Here is a 20,538-nt window from a genome sequence, read left to right as displayed (position 1 = left end):
TGAAAGTAAGTTTTTATCTCGTGGGAAATATCAGGCAGCGATTAGGCTCCCCCCCCCTTTCAATATGAGAATTTATGCGATTCAATCACCTGCCGGTTCGTAGCTTCCTGATTCCGAAGGTAGATGGCACCACCTGTTATTGTAAATTTTTCAGGTATTTACGTGGTACACTGTCGCGGAAATCTAACACGGTCCGTTGGCTTGTGAGTAGGCCGACCGTATTTCAGGAAGGGGGAACGGGTTATTCCAAAAAAATTGGAATAGGGTGATTTGAAAGAAGTTGTAAATAGGATACATTTAATACCTGACGCCGAATGTAGTCCGAATATAAAACATATTAAAAACATAACAATTTATTACTGTATTATAGCTAGGAGTACAACGACGTGCCTACATATCAACAGAGCAAGTAAAACTACAATCGTAAACAAAGTATGTATAAGAAGACGCACGAGGAGGGTGCGCCATCTACAAGGATTAAGACGCACTACACAAAAAACAACTATACGCAGAAGAAGCATGAGGAGGGTGCGCCATCTATACTAACTGTAACGCACTACAGGATATTTGAAAAAAAAAATCGTCAATAGGGACATCCGGGAAAACCTTGTAAAAGGTGGGACATTTGGAAACCATCGTCAATAGGGACGTTCCAAAAAACATTATAATTATGGGGGGAGGGTGGGGATATTCGCAAAATCATCCTTAAAAAGATACACAAAGGGCATCATCAATAGTGGGGGAGACATTAGAAAAACATAGTCAATAGGGGAACATTGAAAAAAAAATTGAATCACGCGGGAGAGGACAAAAGCACCGTAAATAAGGACATTCGGAAAACATCGTAAATAAGGGCATTCGAAAAACATCTTTAATAGGGGGCATTAGTAAAAACCTCGTAAATATATAGGGGGAAACACTGAAAACATTTCAAGTAGGGAAGCATTAAAAATATCGTTAAGACGGAGACATTCGAAAAAAAATCATCAATAGAGACATTCGAAAAAAAAAACATCGTCAATAGAGACATTCGATAAAAACATAAATCGTAAATAGGGGGACATCCGGAAAACGTCGTCGATAGGGACATTCGAGAAACAGAGAAACATCGTAAATAGGGGACAATGAAAACATAGTAAATACTGGGACAGCAGGAAAACATCGTTAGTGTACGGGAATATTTCAAAAATCATCGTCAATAGAGACGTTTGATAAAAGCATGAGTCGCAAATAGGGGGACATTCGAAAAACACTCGTCAATAGAGACATTCGCGAAACATCGTCAATAGGGACATTCGCGAAACATCGTCAATAGGGACATTCGCGAAACATCGTCAATAGGGACATTCGCGAAACATCGTCAATAGGGACATTCGCGAAACATCGTCAATAGGGACATTCGCGAAACATCGTCAATAGGGACATTCGCGATACATAGTAAATACTGGGACATCCCCAAATTAGTACAGGAATATTCCCAAAAAGCATCGTCAATAGAAATAGACATTGGAAAAAAACATCGTCAATAGAAATATTGGGAAAAAACATCGTCATTAGAAATATTGGGAAAAAACATCGTCATTAGAAATATTGGGAAAAAACATCGTCAATAAAGACATTCGAAAAAAAAAATCATCGTCAATAGAGACATCCGATAAAAACATTAGTGGTAAATGGGGACATCCGCAAAACATCGTAAGTACGGGAATATTATCATTAGCACTTATATTATACTTAAAGCATCGTAAGTAGGGGGACATTCGAAAAACATCTTCAATAGGGACATTCGAGAAACATCGTCAATTGGGACATCCGAAAAACAACGTTAGTACGGGAATATTCCAAAAAAGCATCGTAAGTAGGGGGAGGGGGGATATTCGAAAAACATCTTTAATAGAGACATTCCAGAAACATCGTCAATAGGGACATTCGAGAAACATCGTGAATAGGGGAAGGGAACAATGGAAACATAGTAAATACTGGGACATCCGAAAAGCAACGTTAGTACGGGAATATTCCAAAAAACATCGTCAATGGAGACATTGAAAAAAAAAAATCGTCAATAGGGATATATATTAAGAAGACATCTTTAATATTGGGAGTGGGGGGGGGGGGACATTTGTGGAAATTATTTGTGATTATTATTTTGAATTTTCTGTACGAGTATTGAAAGTGCGTTTTCCATTTTGTATCTTACAGCAGTTGTCAAATGTTCAATATCCGTCATATTATCCGAGTCAAAACGTACAGAGGCCTGCACCTCAAAAAAACTGCGTCGGTGCCAATTGCCAAGATGGAGGCTGTAAATGCTTGGGAGAGAAAGGTTCTCGGGTGAGTGTAACATAGGATTATACATGTCAGATTATTAATTATGTGATAATTATAATAAGAAACATAGATTCTCGTTTTGTGTCGCGTTAAACTTTTTCCCCCATGAAATGCGTTTCAATTCCACGGAGATTTGCAATCCTTCATTTCCGGCCATTGACGATATTTCAGAGATAATTAGCCCTTTTTCTCACCTTTGGCCACTTTTTTTGGCGACAATTGTGAATGGCCCGTATTTTCCCTCGTGAAAATATGGTTGTTGAATTACGAAAAGAAAGTTGGCATTGGCGGTGTTTGACAGAAATATCGAAGAGATGGCATTTTTCGGGCCGAAGAAATACCACCTCTTAATACAAAATCGCCAACTGGGGCGAATATTGCTGTAGTTAAGGGAAGGTTGCTATGTCTCCACTCAGTGCTTCACGCTACTAATGCGTGTCAAAAGGAATAGAAAAGTGTGTCTCTGGTGTATTGGTTAGCGCACTTGTCCGGTATATGCGAGGGAACCCGGGTCTGATTCCCGGAGGAGAGAAATCACTTTTCTTTCCAAATATTACAAGTAGTTTCGGCATAATATCCAGAAAATTCAATTCCTCAGAAATATCAAAAATAGACCTTCTTGGCTTGTTGTTTCTGGGCTCAAATACAGGGCCGTAACTAGGCAGGTGCACCCGCACAGGGCCCACTTTGGAGGGGGGGGGGCTAAATGGACCAGAAGGAGCCTAAATTCAAATTCTTGCACAGGAATGGCCAGTTACGGCCCTGCTCAAATCAACGAATCAATGCAAACTTGGCGTGATTTGAACGTACGAATAACTCGACTTGCGTACGATGATCAGAACAGATCTTGTTCGTAAGTCGGGAGTGGCGATTATCGGCAAGATCGTAAACTGAATATGTAAGTTGGCATTGGCGGTATTTAGAAAAGTGTTTTAATCAGACCCTGCTCTTGTACTTGGGCTCACGTAAGCGAACTGACGCCATCTTGGTGTGTGTGAATGATTCCACTTACGAACAATGCTCAGAATGGATCCTGTTCGTAAGTCGGCAAGAGATAATGGTCGGTTGTCTGGATGACCACCAATTTTCAATGGAAAAAACCAGCCAAGTTCTATGTAGAAAACAGTTTTGATGGTTGAGAAAAAGATTGCTGTTTCGAATAGAATAAAAACGAAATTCAGAAATGCGCCAATAGTCGTTCCGATAGCAGACCAAAGGGTTAACCTGTACTGATTCATTTGTTGCCAGGGTCCGCCAGGAGCCGCAGGTCCACAAGGACCTCCCGGGCAGAGGGGCCATGAAGGAATCGAAGGACCATTTGGTGAAAAAGGAGAGAAAGGAGATGCCGGCATCCCTGGACCACGAGGTGCCAAAGGAGACAGGGTAAGTAAAAGGATAATAAAAATACTTCAAAGAAGCCAATTTCCAATATAAAATCGCAAAATATAATGACATATTATCCATTTTTTTTATAGGGAAAGATGGGAATTCCTGGTTTTCCCGGCATAAACGGTATCCCGGTAAGCAAATTTCTATCATCGAAAGGTGCTCGCTGAGCACCGAGAAAGATCCAGTTTACGTAATTAATTGGTTTTTTTTATTCGTTTCAGGGTTTACATGGTGCTATGGGACCACGTGGGCCCCCCGGACTTGATGGTTGTAACGGAACTGATGTAAGATGTCCACATCATTACTATATGCAGAAGAACCCGGCTAATCCGAAAATAAGTTGGGCCGGGTACACCTTTTCGGTTAGGATTACCAAATCCCATTTTTTTTTAAAATAGGACTTTCGTTTTAAAAATTCAACGACTCCTTCAATTTTACTTCAATAAATGTCAGTGGTCTTCGTAACCCATGAGGGACCCTATGCTGACGCTGAATTGCAATCACCATCAATTGTGGCATTGCTGGGGGGGGGGGGGGCTTCGGTGGCCCGAGACGCCGGAAGCCAAAGTGAGCAGGGGAGTGGGACGGAAGTTGAGGTAGGGGCAAGAAGGAACGGAAATTCAGGAAGGGGCTGGAGAAAAAAAAAAAATCGGCAATGGACAAGGAATTCATAAAAGGCCTACAGAAAACAGCAATCAGGAGAGTAGCAAAGGGAGAATAAAAATTCAGGAGGGGGAGAGAATAGAAACTCAAGAAGGGACAAGGACAGGGTTGGAAATTTATAAAGGTGCTAAAGGGAAATAGAAATTCAGGTAGGGGCAAGCGGAAACGGAAATTCAGAAAGGGCGAGGGAAAAAAAATTTGAAAGGGGAAGGAAGAAGGCGGAAATTTATAAAATGTGAAGAGGGAACGTAAATTCAGGAAGGGGGCAAGGGAGAAAAAATTCCGGGAAAGGGCAAGAGAAAAAAATTCGGGAAGGGACAAGGAAGAAGGCGGAAATTTATAAAATGTGAAGAGGGAACGTAAATTCAGGAAGGGGCAAGGGAGAAAAAATTCCGGGAAAGGGCAAGAGAAAAAAATTCGGGAAGGGACAAGGAAGAAGGCGGAAATTTATAAAATGTGAAGAGGGAACGTAAATTCAGGAAGGGGGCAAGGGAGAAAAAATTCCGGGAAAGGGCAAGAGAAAAAAATTCGGGAAGGGACAAGGAAGAAGGCGGAAATTTATAAAATGTGAAGAGGGAACGTAAATTCAGGAAGGGGGCAAGGGAGAAAAAATTCCGGGAAAGGGCAAGAGAAAAAAATTCGGGAAGGGACAAGGAAGAAGGCGGAAATTTATAAAATGTGAAGAGGGAACGTAAATTCAGGAAGGGGGCAAGGGAGAAAAAATTCCGGGAAAGGGCAAGAGAAAAAAATTCGGGAAGGGACAAGGAAGAAGGCGGAAATTTATAAAATGTGAAGAGGGAACGTAAATTCAGGAAGGGGGCAAGGGAGAAAAAATTCCGGGAAAGGGCAAGAGAAAAAAATTCGGGAAGGGACAAGGAAGAAGGCGGAAATTTATAAAATGTGAAGAGGGAACGTAAATTCAGGAAGGGGCAAGGGAGAAAAAATTCCGGGAAAGGGCAAGAGAAAAAAATTCGGGAAGGGACAAGGAAGAAGGCGGAAATTTATAAAATGTGAAGAGGGAACGTAAATTCAGGAAGGGGGCAAGGGAGAAAAAATTCCGGGAAAGGGCAAGAGAAAAAAATTCGGGAAGGGACAAGGAAGAAGGCGGAAATTTATAAAATGTGAAGACGGAACGTAAATTCAGGAAGGGGCAAGGGAGAAAAAATTCCGGGAAAGGGCAAGAGAAAAAAATTCGGGAAGGGACAAGGAAGAAGGTGGAAATTTATAAAATGCAAAGAGGTGAACGTAAATTCATGAAGGGGCAAGATGAAAAATATTTGGAAGGGCTAAAGGAAAATAGAAATTCATGAAGGGACAGAAATTCGGAAAGGGGTGGGTGGGGGGTGGGGGGCAGAAAAGGGCAGGAGTGGCAAAAATCCAGAAAAAGAGGTCCTGGTTCCGTAGAAATTTAAAAACGGCAAAGAGGGCTCAAATTCAGAAAAGGTGATTGGAAGGTATTGTCAGGAGATCCTAAAACATGACAAGTGACAAGTGAAATATGTGTCATGCCCATGTGAAACAAGACTACAGGGAAGGAGGGGGGGGGGTTATTTCCCTTCTCGCCCGTCCCGATCCGGGACAGCTGCCCATGATATCAAAGATAATCCTGCTCATGGGATGTGAGTTTCCTACATTCTTTTTCGTCCACCCTTTTCTTAGCTGTTCGGATTAGCGGGTTTTACTAGTGGATTTATGAATTTGTGTGATGATCACCAATGTCTGAGGTATTTCAATACATCAAATTTCTTCGATTAACATTGCAGGGTTTACCTGGCTTCCCCGGAAACAGAGGTGACCTAGGACCTTATGGTCTACCGGGTGTTCCTGGTCCTAAAGGTCAAAAAGGTGAACCAGCCATTGGACCTGCCGGATTGAAAGGACAGAAGGTGGGTGAAGCTTTCAAAAAAATTGTGCCGTATTTTCTTTCAAAGTCTTTTCGGCACCATCATGATGGTGATGATGTTCGCCCCATGTCTAATTGTTCAATTATTTATTTTACAGGGTGAATCTGGACGTGATGGCGTACATGGCCAACCCGTGAGTATGAAGTTTACCATCGAGGGTAAATACCAGAGATGAATAGTCTTGTTACATTATGTACACCTAGTAAATCCCATTAATTATTTTTGCAGGGTCCTCCTGGTTCAGATGGGAGACCAGGACCCAAGGGAGACCCCGGCCTACCAGGACCACCGGTAACGAAAAACTATTCTATTTCTATGTATTCGAGTTCTATAACGAGATTATTGCTTGGAATTTCTCAGGTTTTAATTTTGCTTTGCCCAGGGTGCTAAAGGCGATAGAGGGTCCTACGGTGAAAAGGGCAACATGGGAATAGGTCTTGAAGGATTCAAAGGTGAACAGGTGAGTAATTTTTGATTAATTACTTCTTCGACTGTCGGTACGCACTCCTAATGTATAGCTGATAATCGAGACGCTTGTTATTGTGTTTTCTTCAGGGTGAACGAGGTGCGAGGGGTCCACCTGGACCTCCTGGTACATGTGATGGGTATCTACTGGAGCAAAAAGGAATCATCGTTGGTCCACCCGGAACTCCGGGTGCGAAAGGACAAAAGGTACGTCTTGGGAAACCATTGATGTTTCAAGATTGAAACATTTATTTCATGTATTTAACTTGATAGTGAACAACGCGTGAACCCGGGACCCCCATGATAATTAGATCTAATACTGCGATTTTTGAGAGCAATAGCATGAGCAAATAGTAGAGTGAGTGTGTTATCAACAGTAGGGTGATACTTCCAGGATGGTAAGGGACGCAGGGCCGTCTTGAGAGCATCATGGTCCCCCCGGGCCGAGTGATTTTTCTGAGGTCGTTACCCAAGCAAATTCTTGAAAATTTCAACCAAATCTCATTTTTATGAGGCCCTCTCTTCTCTTGACGCCCCCGGGGCCGTACCTGGGTCTTGAGGTGGCACTGAAGGGGTGACCTATAGCATTTGTTTGATGCTGTTGAGACGGGATGGGAAAGAGGAGGAGCAGAAATTCATAAAGGGGCTGAATGAATGAATGTCAGGATTCCGCCGTCGGAATTGGCCCCGTTGCCGAGTGTTCGAGTCCGGAACCGAACTAGAGCAACGGATTAGGACCCAAACCACCAACCTTCGTACTGCCAGTCCCACCTTTCCCCCAACTACCCAAACAACGGATTCACCCTCTAATAGTAGCCTACGGTTTTTTAGCTGAAAGGGGCTGGAAAAATGAGCAGAAATTTAGAAAGGGGGTTAGGGGGCAGAAACTCAGACGGGCCAGAGGAAAGTGGGCAGAAAATTCAGGCGGACTAGGAAAATGAGCAGAAATTCAGAAAGAGGCTACGAAAATGAGCGAAAGGATGGTAGGCGGTAGAAATTCAGAAAATGGCAATGGGCGGAAATTCAGAAAATGGCAATGGGCAGAAATTCAGAAAATGGCAACGGGCAGAAATTCAGAAAATAGCAACGGGCGGAAATTCAGAAAATGGCAATGGGCGGAAATTCAGAAAATGGCAATGGGCGGAAATTCAGAAAATGGCAATGGGCGGAGATTCAGAAAATGGCAATGGGCGGAGATTCAGAAAATGGCAATGGGCAGAAATTCAGAAAATGGCAATGTGTAGAAATTCAGAAAATAGAAATGGGCGGAGATTCAGAAAATGGCAACGGGCAGAAATTCAGAAAATGGCAACGGGCAGAAATTCAGAAAATGGCAATGGGCAGAAATTCAGAAAATGGTAATGGGCAGAAATTCAGAAAATAGCAATGGGCAGAAATTCAGAAAATGGCAACGGGCAGAAATTCAGAAAATAGCAATGGGCAGAAATTCAGAAAATGGTAATGGGCAGAAATTCAGAAAATGGCAACGGGCAGAAATTCAGAAAAGGAACGAAGGAAGACAAAAACAGAACAGCGAAAGCGAATAGAAATTTTGATGTAAGGGGATGAAAAAGTTCAGCAAAAGAGTGTGTGTGGGGGGGAGGGGGGAGGGGCAAACATTCAGAAAGAAACAAGAGGGAACAGAAATGAGGAAGGGGAAGGGTGAGGCAGAAATTCAGAAAAAAGGCCCGGAATGGCAAAAATTCAGGGAGGCGCAAGTTGCAGGTATCCAGAAGAAGGGGGGCGAGAAATGGGACTTGATTCACAAAAGGGCAGCGAGGACGAAAATTCGGAGAGGTGCAAGGGGGGCCAGACACATATCACCAAAAGCGAAGAGGGTGCCAGTAAATTTAGAAAGTTGCAAGAGGGAACAGAAATTCAGGAAGGGGGGCGAGGGAAACAAAAAATTTCTAAAGGGGGCGGGAACAAAACTTCAGGGAGAAGAAAAAAAGGTTACGCAGAAATTCATAAATTTTGGGTGAGGGGGGCGCCACCTGACTAAATTGGGATCTCGTTTTCCTTCGTGGAACGTGGTTTCAACCCTTAATACTCAACGTTGCATACCCCCTTGTAAATGTGTCTATCGCATATGCTAACGTGTTTTTATCATTACAGGGAGAATCTGGAGAGAGAGGCTTACGGGGATATGATGGTATATTTGGACAACCCGTAAGTGAATTATTCATTTTAATGGAGATTGTTATACGAACATGTCATGTCAATTCATCAATGAACAATGTGTGATCATTCTCACCCCCCTTACTATCAACTTCCAGGGCCTACCCGGTGACATCGGCATGAAAGGTGAAAAAGGCTTACCGGGACCTCCCGGACCAAGGGTAATATACAAAGTCGAAATATATATATATAATATAATGTATTACATTATAATATTTATTATATTATGTATACATTATTGTAATTATATACAATGATATATATACATAATATATATTAATATTCCTAGTGAGACAACGGCATCATGTTGAATATATTTTTCTTTCTCTCTCTCTCGTTTTTAATCCATTATTTGCATCATTATAGGGTAAGGATGGATTCCCAGGACCCCCAGGGTCCCTCGGATTTAAGGTACGTAAATAGGTATTCATTGCCTGTTTCAATGAGGACGTTTTTAGTGGAAATGTTATTATAACGTACCTGCTTTCTACATTATACAGGGTGATCGTGGTGAAGATGGACTTCCTGGCTTAGATGGCTTGACGGGAACAAAAGGACACCCTGGAGAATCGGGTATACCCGGACCAAGAGGCTTGCCTGGCCCACCAGGGCCACCTGGAGTACGAAAAACAATCAAGTTTTTATTCTTTACGTGCAGCTAAATCAACCCCGATTTCTCTCGTTTAATCAATTGGTTATATTGATATTGTCTCTCCTCAGGGTTCAGAAGGTAGAGCCGGCCCTCCGGGACCATTGGGACCACCGGGGTTACCGGGACCACCAGGATATTCAGGAGCAGATGGTTTACCTGGTATAATTTGGGCTTTAATAGAAACGTATCGTTTATTTTAATCTGATTTTAAACTGTTCCTAAAGTCTTACAACTGTTTTCCTGTTTTCTTCTCCGCGTTATAAGGTTCCATAGGACAAAGAGGACCACCAGGACCGTCGGGAGGACCCGGTATACCAGGTCCACCGGGAAGAGAAGGTCCACCTGGTTTGAAAGGAACAAAAGGGGAGTCAGGTCTGCCTGGACTGGAAGGTCTTCCTGGTAGCCCGGGTCTTCCCGGCTCATCGGGACCGAAAGGCGAACCAGGTCCGAAAGGCAGTCCGGGAATTTCGATTGAAGGACCGAAGGGTATGGATGGAAGTCCGGGACTGGATGGTTTATCCGGGCAGAAAGGTGAACCAGGACCAAAGGGAGAAAGAGGTAATGCGAATAATATCTAGTATCTCGGTTGAAGAAGCCATAGCCCCCGTAAGTTGCAGAAATTAATTTTCGTTAATTTCGTACCGTTTCTGCAGGTGCTCCAGGTGACACTATCGAGGGCATTCCTGGCATACCAGGTCCCCCCGGACCGAAAGGAGAGCAAGGATTTTCCGGACTTCCGGGCAGGTCAGGACTTCCCGGTATACCAGGTGTGAAAGGTAAGCATGTTTCAGAATCATATCGGGGGAACAGAATTTATACGAACAGCAAAGGGCGTCGAAGGCGTTTTAGACCAGGAGGGTGCACATTTTTTTTTTTTCAGTCCGCAGGCCAGAAGTGCGGCTTTTCTGCCACTCGAGGGGTCAGAGAGTTTTATATAAAGAGTGACCATATGACCCGTATTTTACGGGATATTCCCGTAATTTTGGCCTTCCGTCCCAACTTCTTTTTTTATAAAATGTCCCGTTTTTTTCTAACATTTCCAAAACGCTCAGTTCAATTTTTGAGAAATCAAGAATTAAGGATTATTTTCATGACGTAATGCAATTATATTATGATAATTATGACTCAATCATAATTAATTATATATACATAATCGTTCCACATATTTGTCAAATATATACGTTTCTTTTTGGAATTAAATTTTGGCTTCCAGTATCCATCATTTTCCTCAATTGCCGATTTTTCAGCGACAGATGGCAACTTTGCTCTCCCTATGACAAATATTTCGACTGTAAATCGCCACTTTACTTGTCTTTCACATTTTTTTTTTGGCAGTAACTAGTAGTATTTCTCTTGCTTTTGACCATTTTTTTCGGCTGCAACTGGCAACTTTCCTTCCCTTAGAAAATTGCTTCTGCTGTAAATCTCAAATTTACTTGTCTTTGGCTCTTTTTTTTTTTTTGGTAACAATTGACAATTGATAATTTTTTTCTTGTAACTAGCAACTATACTTGCCTTTGACAAATATATCGGCTGTATCTGGTAGTTTTGCTAGTCTTTGATGATTTCTTCGGCTGTGAATCACAACTTTATTTGCCTTTGACTAATATTTTGGCTGTAACTGGACATTTTACTTGCTTTTGACAATTTCTTCAGCTGTGCATCACAATTTTACTTGTCTTTGACAATTTTTTTAGTAATAATGACAATAATTGACAACTGACAATTTTTCTTCCTGTAACAAGCAACTTTACTCGCCTTTGACAAATATTTTGACTGTAAATCGCCACTTTACTTGTCTTTGACAATTTGTTTGTTTTTTGGCTGTAACTAGTAATTTTACTTGCTTTTGACCATTTTTTCGGCTGCAACTGGCAACTTTCCTTCCCTTAGAAAATTGCTTCTGCTGTAAATATCAAATTTACTTGTCTTTGGAAATTTTTTTTTTGGCAACAATGACAATTGACAATTGATCATTTTTTTTCTTGTAACTAGAAATTATACTTGCCTTTGACAAATATTGCGGCTGTATCTGGTAATTTTGTTTGTCTTTGATGATTTCTTCGGCTAGAAATCACAACTTTACTTTCCTTTGACAAATATTTTGGCTGTAACTGGACATTTTACTTGCCTTTGACAATTTCTTCCGCTGTGAATCACAATTTCACTTGTCTTTGACAATTGTTTTAGTAACAATGACAAGAATTGACAATTAACAATTTTTCTTCCTGTAACAAGCAACTTCACTTGCCTTTGACAAATTCGGCTTGAATTTTTTTTTATCTGGTAATTTTACTTGCCTTTGACAAATATTTCGACGGTATCTGGTAATTTTATTTGCCTTGACAATTTCTTCGGCTGTAAATCGCAACTTTACTTGACGTTTATAGCTTTTTTTTGGCTGTAACAAGCAACTCTCCTTCCCTTTGACATTTTCTTTTGGATGTAACTGGCAACGTTACTTGTCTTTGACAATTTCCTCGGCTGTACATTTCAACTTTACCAGCATATGATACTTTCATTTTTTTTGGCTATAATTGGCAATTTTACTTGCCTTTGACATTTTTGTCGGCTACTATTGGCAACTTTACATGCCTTAACAAAATTTGTATGAGAGAAATAGGGTCAGCCTAGGTATTTATCTTGTTGCGTGCATTGATACTTTTCTACCGGAACAACTTTCGCATGACGTATGGAACCTCTTGACAGGCCACATTTGACCCGCGGGCTGGAGATCACACAACCCCTGTTTTTGACCTTTGGGTGCTCGTTTTGAGCACTATTAAGAATTAATGTACACCTTCACCTTCCCATATTAATTTGAGAGGGAGTGCCTTACAGCACCCAACGTTGTGTTTGCACAATATATGAGCATGGCCTGATTATCAAGTTTACACTATTGTGGTGCTCTTTTCCTTGTTTGTGAGCACCTTTACATTACTTGGTACAAATGTCTCACTATGATAAACTGTGTGCATGTAAACATATACAGCATATTATTGTTTTTTTTGCAGGTGACGTCGGGGGGAGCTGCATAACATGCATTCCAGGCTCTAAAGGGGAGAAAGGCGAGCGAGGTCTAGACGGCTTACCGGGCCTACAAGGTCTAAGAGGACTTTCCGGATCTCCCGGTCTGCCTGGTGAGAAAGGTGACGATGGAATCCCGGGCATAATGGGACCTCCTGGTGACGAAGTAAGTATAGTATACATATATTGTTTCTCAACTTTTTTTTGTGGGGGGGGGGGTGTTCTATGTATGGCCATCACCATGGGTCCCCCCGGGCAAAGTGATGTTCTGGGGGGACCTATGCCTGTCTGGAAGTAACAGCTTACATATTTAGATACTTACACTCGAAAATCGTAGTACCAGATCCTATCATCAACTTTACGGACATGAGGCCTGAGGCCATGTCTACATGAGGACATCGATTAAGATGGCCCTGGTTCCATGGACAGCACTGCTAGATTCTGTACATGCTCAACCCATTGCCCGCAGGTCAAATGTGGCCCTAGGAGTTTACTTCACTTAAACTGCCCACGGCACATGTCTAGATCACCTCAAGCGGTCCGCAGCACACTTCCAGATCATCTGAATGGCTCGAGACACATTCCCAGATAATTCAAGTGGCCCGCGACACGCTTCCAAACCAATGAAATGCCCCCCCCCCCCCGCACTCCAAAAAGTGGAGTACCCTTGCTGTAAATACATATAGTCTCATATTTTTCTTGAAAGATTTATTTCTTCGAAGTTCTTTGTGGGGCTCGACGAGAGAGGCCTGGGTGCCCTCGAGAGAGGACACCCAAGACCACTCTCTCTCTTCCTCTTTCGTGGGCGGGGCTCGAAGAGAGCCGAAGATGAAGGGGCTTTGGGTACAGGGCCCCCACCCCATTTCGCTCGATGGGCCAGGGCTAGTCCCTGTCGCCAGAGGCGAACTATAAAGGGCCATACAGTCCCTCTGTCGCACTGTGGCGACGGTGGTGTTCGTACCCGGGATCTCGAGATGCGAGTCCGTCACTATGACCCACACGACCACTATAGCCTGTGTGGCCCCTTTATAGTTCGCCTCTGGTGACAGGGGCCAGCACTGGCCCATCGAGTGGGATGGGGGGGGGGAAGGGTTAGTGTTTTGCACTCAAAGCCCCCCCATCTTCGGCTCTCTTCGAGCCCCTCCCACGAGAGGGAGAGAGTGGTCTTGGGTGTCCTCTCTTGAGGGCACCCCTCTCGGCTCTCGTCGAGCCGCCCCCCTCCACTTTACCACTTGTCGTGGCTCCCCTTAAATCTGATTATCACCCGTGGCTCCCCCCCCCCAGAATATTCTACGACCGCGGGAGGGGGGACATATGGCCCAGTCTGAGAACCACTGGTTATACAGTATATTATGTGTTACACAGGGAATTAAATTATGGCGTTTATTCTGAATATAATTCTGTATTAATTATATCTAGGGTAGGCCAGGTTTTCCTGGACTCGACGGACAAAAAGGTGACAGAGGAAGGCCTGCTGTTATACCACCGGACCTGGCGATCGGAGCCCAAGGTAAGACTAAATCCTGTTGATTGATGTCAACATGGAGAAATGGCAACCCTAGAACAAGGAGTTGCATGTGTATAATATGTATGATATAATTTTTTTTGAAGGTGAAAAAGGAGCACCCGGTGATTCAGGACGTCCTGGACTTCCCGGCGTTGACGGAAGACCTGGTCCACCAGGACAACCGGGACCAGTTGGACCCGTGGGCGTAAAAGGAGACCGGGTATCAAATACTTTTCAAAAAATATAATTAATGTTTCACACAATTTATCAATTTGTATTAGTTCTATTTATATCGTGACATTAATTAATTAATTTTACAGGGTTCTCCGGGATTTCCCGGTCCCTCCGGAAGACCCGGACCTTTAGGTCCTCCAGGACCCATCGGACAAAAAGGAGAAGCCGGTTTCGGTCTCCCTGGCCTTCCCGGTCAGAAAGGTGCACGGGGTATCGACGGCCTACCGGGTATAATCGGTGAAAGGGGACAAAAAGGAGAACCTGGTAAGTGGATCCTTGCAGTTTATATCATACCAAGGGGGCGACCATTTTTCCTCTTCACAGGAAAGCACCAGCTTGCTGACGAATTTTACAGTGTTAAAGCATCAAAGAAACAACCATAAGATTCATCAAGGACCCCCACCCCCCCAACCCCGAAATGAACCCCATCAACTTCCAAATAGGGGCCCTCAACCTGGAGCCCCGTCGGACCCCCCTACCTGTGAAGGTCACAAAAAATTTCCATTTATATTAATTGATGCAAAGAACGAAACCTAGGGCACCCAACCCGGGACCCCATTCGCAGATATTCATTGAGGCCCCAGACACTGGATTTTTCTCGGGCTTCCACTGTTGTAAATTTTATAATGCTAAAGAAACAAACAAACAAAAAAAAAAGGGAGATTCATCAAGGGCCCTCGAAATGAAACCTGTCAATTTCCCCGTGGGGGGCGGGGTCCCTGATCTGGAGCTCTGTCGGACTCATTACCACCTCCCTCCCTCTCGTGAGGGGCCACGAAAAATTTTCATTTGTATTCATTTCACCAACGAATAAAATCCAGGACCCCCACATCCCGGGCAAAAGGGCCCCAATGGGCAGACATTTAGTTTGACCCCAGACTAAGATTTATCACGGACTCCCTCGGTTGTCAATTTACGGTGTTAAAGCAGCGGGAATCTATCAGATTCATCCGGGACTTAACGAAACCTGTCAACCCTCCCATGGTGACAACAAGAATAAAACTTATTTACAATGACTAAACCAATGAATCAAACCTAATATCAAAACTATGGCCCCCACGGCCCCACATCCCGGAGCAGGGCCCTAGGCTGGGATCTTTAGCGGGCTCCCCAGACCAGACTTCCACGGGCTCCTTTATGACGAATTTATAGCGTGAAAAAATGAAACAAATGAAGAGAATCGTCCCGGGCCTGGAGCCCTGTCAGCCGACCCTTGTGCGGGGGGGGGGGGGCATTGTCCCTCCATCTCCTCGCATGGATCCAAATGAGACTCATCCCGGATTCTTCAGATGAAACCTTGTCGGACTTCCATATAAGCGTCACGAACAAAATTGAAATTATTTCAACAGATGATAAAACCCAGGGACCCGACAGGAGCCTTCTCGTGTGGGTCCCCGTTTAGGGACCATCCAATGAATATATGGTTGGTACACTACATGCTAATGAGTTTTTATTCACGTGGATGGCAGAGTTTTATTTTCAATACATGAGGACCACTGAAGGGTATCTGCCAAAGTCCCCACCCTGGGTCCCTGGGTACCCGGACCCTGAAGGTCTGGGTACCCAGGACTTTTCGAGTTTGTGGTTTCATATTATAGAGTAGATTTATGGTTGAGCAAAATTTATTTCACTTGAATAATTATGTGAAGGTTGATCTTTCCGATTGTCTTGACCCCGCTTAGGACAGACACCACCGAGCGATCTACTAACACCAGGCCCCAGAGGGCCACCTGGACCTCCCGGCCAATCCGGAGACAATGGTCTTGTAGGACTTCCGGGAGCTCCCGGACCTAAAGGATTCGATGGATTCCCTGGAGTCAAAGGTGAACGGGGTGAAGATGGACTGCCGGGGCCACCAGGCCCAAGAGGTAAGTAAGCCTCGATTTGCGTATCGAGAAGATTTTCAAATGCCTGATTTAGTTTTCTGAAGTATTAAAAAACATTGATGTGCGATTGAACCCCCAGGTTTATCTGGACCGAGGGGCGACAAAGGTGACAGTGGACCGATGGGATTCCCTGGAGAGTCAGGAAGACCAGGAGAACCGGGACTTCCAGGTCTACCCGGACTAGATGGTAAGATTCATTTGTTTATATTCCAGTGAGGGTTTTTTTTTTTTGGTCTTTTTCAACCAATTTCTGTGTACTAGGCCCCCTTGGGGGGGGGCATATTTTCTTCCCGTGTCCCCCGTCATATTCAGCTCTTACTTCACCCGTCATCCAGGAGTAGTTCCTGGTTAGAGTCCAGTGAAATCCCCTCTCGAAGAGTGGGGGGGGGGGTGTCTATGCACAGGGCCGTCTCTAATCATGGATCACCCCCCCCCTTCCCCGGGAAGAAACCGAACGTTACCGAAGATGATTCGGTCCTCCTTCAGCAGGCTCTGATTCCGAAGTCTCCCGCACGAAGTCACGATAGGCTGTCGTTTTTCTAGGCTTACGGCCTAGAGGGCAAACTGATGCTCTCGGGTCTCGCAATGAGCCTAAAGTAATAGCTTACATATCAGCATGCTTACTGCCGGAAAGCATGATACTAGATCTCGTCATGTCAGCCCCCCCCCCCCCATGGGACCCCCCAGAGTCATGGCTGGATGGACCCATACGTCGAGACGGCCTCGATTTCATGGGCGTTACTGCTGGAATGTGAAAGCACAGTAAAGCATCCCCCTCAGATGCGGTCTCAGCCCTCTCTTACGGCCAAATAATATATTAATTCCCTCCCGCTTGCATAATAAAAGCATGTATTTCAAACCCCCTTGATTAACGGCCACTCCTCTTTTACGGACGAATTTTTTCATCCCGCCGGTGACCGCAAAAGAGAGGTTTCACTGTATATCATCATCATAATCATCACCACCACCACCACCATCATCATCACTGATGCTTTAGCTGTCATCCAGTTGACTCCAGCCACTTTCCTGATCTCGTCAATCCATCTTGCGTGGCGGGACGCCTTCCAGGACGTTTAGCACCACCACGGGGGTACCAATCTAGAATGCTTGCGGTCCATCTGTTGTCCCGTCTTCTTGCAATATGTCCAGCCCATTTCCATTTCAAACGTTTAATTCTTCCCATGGTATCATACACCTTTGTGTGGTTCCTTGTCCAAGTGATTCGTTTTCTGTCTCTCCTTGTGATGCCTAACATACATCTTCCCATGCTCCATTGCGTTGTCTGTAGCCTTTGTATCGTCTTGCTTGTGAGTGTCCCATGTTTCAGCTGTTGGGAGCACACACCGGTTGAACACTTTTCTTTGCGGGCATAATGGCACGTGACTCTTCAGAATTACACACAGCTTGGCACACAGTAATCCACTGTATATACGGGGTGCATAAGTAACAGGGCCTATAACATTTAGTCGGAGAACCGTTGGTCCTAGAGAGAGGGATACTTCCAATTAGAAAAAGTATCCAGACATGTCATTCATGTCGCAAAGGGTTGTACAGTTATAAAAAATAAAAATATGCTCAAGAACCAACCCAATTACAAAGTTGTTGCCATTTCACTCCGAAAATTCCACGTTTCTAAGTGCAATATTCACTGAAATATTCGATTTCGAAAAACGGCACTAAATGCGGCGGCAAAACGATTTATCCGTATTTAACGCTGTTTTCTTCAGTTCGTTTTTTTGAATTCGGATATCTCGGCGAATATTGCACTTAGAAAAATAGAATCTTTTTTTTTTTTTGGCATCAGGAGTGACATGACAACAACTCTCTAATTGAATTTTTGTGCACACGGGGACTAATTTCCTATAAAAAAAAATTAGTTATAATCCACACATGCATTTGCATATAATCCACCCATGCATTTGCATATAATCCACCCATGCATTTGCATATAATCCGGGCCATGGCCCCCACATCCTGGAGTAGGGCCGTAGGATGGGTTCTTTTGCGGGCCCCTGGACCAGACTTTCACGGGCCCTCTTATGATGTATTTACAGCGTGAAAAAACAAAAAATAATGAAAATCGTCCCGGGCCCCAGGGCTGGAGCCTTGCCAGCCCACCCGTTGTGGGGGGCCATGATCCGGGCTCTATTATTATGATTCAGATAGTAATGAGCGGCGTGCTTTGCTAAAGTACCGTTACCGTAAGACGAATACGCCGAGAACTACATCGAACGTGCTTCGTATAACACGTTTTAGAAACGACTAAAAACATTTTTAAACCGATGTCTTCTTGTCTTATTCCGTTTAGCAGTATTGTATATAGTTAAGAAAACTGGTGGCAGATGGCAGCACGACACATGACAAGCATTACACAAAAACAAACTTCACGTCAGGTTTCACTACACGCACACACGCATTCCCGCTTGTACCAATTCGTTAGAGATTCCGCAGAGGAATATGGACGAGGTGCATGCGTGGTTTAGTAGTAGTAGTAGTAGTATTGCATACAGCGCCATTCCTCGCTGGTGGTGAGTTTTTAAACTTGTTTTTTTTTTTGCGGGAAAATTGAATCTCATGACCTCGTGTAAACTATTACCACTTTTGATAACATTTTGTGTTGCCCATCGAGCTTATATTACTGGGTGGGGGTATGACGTCAGAGGTCTTCGTCTCGGCAGTGCTGAGAACGTTGTCCACATCATCATTCGTTGGGACATCACGTGACTCGGTAAAAACACACGCACAATCCCCCCGTTTTTTCTTTTGGCATCCACAGGAATTTAAAAAAATAAATGAAAGAGTAATAATTTAAGCATCGATGAGATAATTCCAAAATTAATGAAATGATTAATGATTTCAGCATTAATGAAAGAGATAATAAAATTAATGAAACATAATTCTAGAATGAAGAAAAGAGACAATTCCAGAATGAAGGGGGAGGAAAAAGAGATAATTCCAAAATTAATGAAAGCGCTAATTTCAGCATTAACGAAAGATAATTCCACAATCAAAAAAATATAATTCCAGAATTAATGAAAGAGATAATTTCAACTTTGCTGAAAGTGATAATTCCAAAATTAATGAAAGATAATTCGGAATTAATGAAAGATAATTCGGAATTAATGAAAGATGATTCCAGAATTAATGAAAGAGATAATTTCAGCATTGATAAAAAAGTGATAATTTCAAAATTAATGAAAGTGATAATTCCACAATTAATGAAAGTGATAATTCCACAATTAAAAAAAGATAATTCCACAATTAAAAAAGATAATTCCAGAATTAATGAAAGAGATAATTTCAACTTTGATGAAAGTGATAATTCCAAAATTAATGAAAGATAATTCGGAATTAATGAAAGATGATTCCAGAATTAATGAAAGAGATAATTTCAGCATTGATAAAAAAGTGATAATTTCAAAATTAATGAAAGTGATAATTCCACAATTAATGAAAGTGATAATTCCACAATTAATGAAAGTGATAATTCCACAAATAATGAAAGTGATAATTCCACAATTAAAAAAAGATAATTCCACAATTAAAAAAGATAATTCCAGAATTAATGAAAGAGATAATTTCAACTTTGATGAAAGTGATAATTCCAAAATTAATGAAAGATAATTCGGAATTAATGAAAGATGATTCCAGAATTAATGAAAGAGATAATTTCAGCATTGATAAAAAAGTGATAATTTCAAAATTAATGAAAGTGATAATTCCACAATTAATGAAAGTGATAATTCCACAATTAATGAAAGTGATAATTCCACAATTAATGAAAGTGATAATTCCACAATTAAAAAAAGATAATTCCACAATTAAAAAAGATAATTCCAGAATTAATGAAAGAGATAATTTCAACTTTGATGAAAGTGATAATTTCAACTTTGATGAAAGTGATAATTTCAACTTTGATGAAAGTGATAATTCTAAAATCAATGAAAGTGATAATTCTAAAATCAATGAAAGTGATAATTCTAAAATCAATGAAAGTGATAATTCTAAAATCAATGAAAGTGATAATTCTAAAATCAATGAAAGTGATAATTCTAAAATCAATGAAAGAGATAATTTCAACTTTGATGAAAGTGATAATTCTAAAATCAATGAAAGAAAAATTCTAGTTTTAATGAAAGAGATCATTTCAGTTCCAAAATACATTGAAGCGAATTAATGAGATATAATTCCAGAATCAATGAAAGAAATAATTTCATCATTAAAGTGTCCTGGGACGCTGTTCCAGATGTGGTCCGCGGCACAGTTACAGATCACTTAAGCAGCCCCTACGGCACATTCCTACTT

The 20,538-nt window shown here is 42.5% G+C and overlaps 1 protein-coding gene across 1 annotated transcript in view; it reads left to right on the top strand.

Moving 5' to 3' along the window:
• Positions 1-20,538, top strand: part of Col4a1 (Collagen type IV alpha 1) — a 98,183-nt gene that overhangs the window by 63,420 nt on the left and 14,225 nt on the right. The window contains exons 3-24 of the mRNA XM_089248714.1: positions 2,200-2,331; positions 3,577-3,711; positions 3,804-3,848; positions 3,939-4,001; positions 6,144-6,266; positions 6,382-6,417; positions 6,513-6,575; positions 6,667-6,744; positions 6,840-6,956; positions 8,865-8,918; positions 9,026-9,088; positions 9,294-9,338; positions 9,428-9,547; positions 9,648-9,738; positions 9,844-10,137; positions 10,233-10,355; positions 12,594-12,772; positions 14,026-14,116; positions 14,218-14,333; positions 14,434-14,611; positions 16,030-16,215; positions 16,313-16,420. Of these exons, the coding sequence (XP_089104840.1) occupies positions 2,200-2,331; positions 3,577-3,711; positions 3,804-3,848; positions 3,939-4,001; positions 6,144-6,266; positions 6,382-6,417; positions 6,513-6,575; positions 6,667-6,744; positions 6,840-6,956; positions 8,865-8,918; positions 9,026-9,088; positions 9,294-9,338; positions 9,428-9,547; positions 9,648-9,738; positions 9,844-10,137; positions 10,233-10,355; positions 12,594-12,772; positions 14,026-14,116; positions 14,218-14,333; positions 14,434-14,611; positions 16,030-16,215; positions 16,313-16,420 (2,440 nt within the window). The remainder of the gene's footprint in view (positions 1-2,199; positions 2,332-3,576; positions 3,712-3,803; positions 3,849-3,938; positions 4,002-6,143; positions 6,267-6,381; positions 6,418-6,512; positions 6,576-6,666; positions 6,745-6,839; positions 6,957-8,864; positions 8,919-9,025; positions 9,089-9,293; positions 9,339-9,427; positions 9,548-9,647; positions 9,739-9,843; positions 10,138-10,232; positions 10,356-12,593; positions 12,773-14,025; positions 14,117-14,217; positions 14,334-14,433; positions 14,612-16,029; positions 16,216-16,312; positions 16,421-20,538) is intronic.

The sequence above is a fragment of the Pholcus phalangioides genome, unplaced genomic scaffold (genome assembly GCF_987345545.1).
Source record: "Pholcus phalangioides strain wild (caught in Gottingen) unplaced genomic scaffold, Ppha-v1.0 ptg000020l_1, whole genome shotgun sequence".
Taxonomy (NCBI): Eukaryota; Metazoa; Arthropoda; class Arachnida; order Araneae; family Pholcidae; genus Pholcus; species Pholcus phalangioides.
Note: the sequence above shows the minus strand (reverse complement) of the source record. Positions and strands in the feature narration are given on the sequence as shown.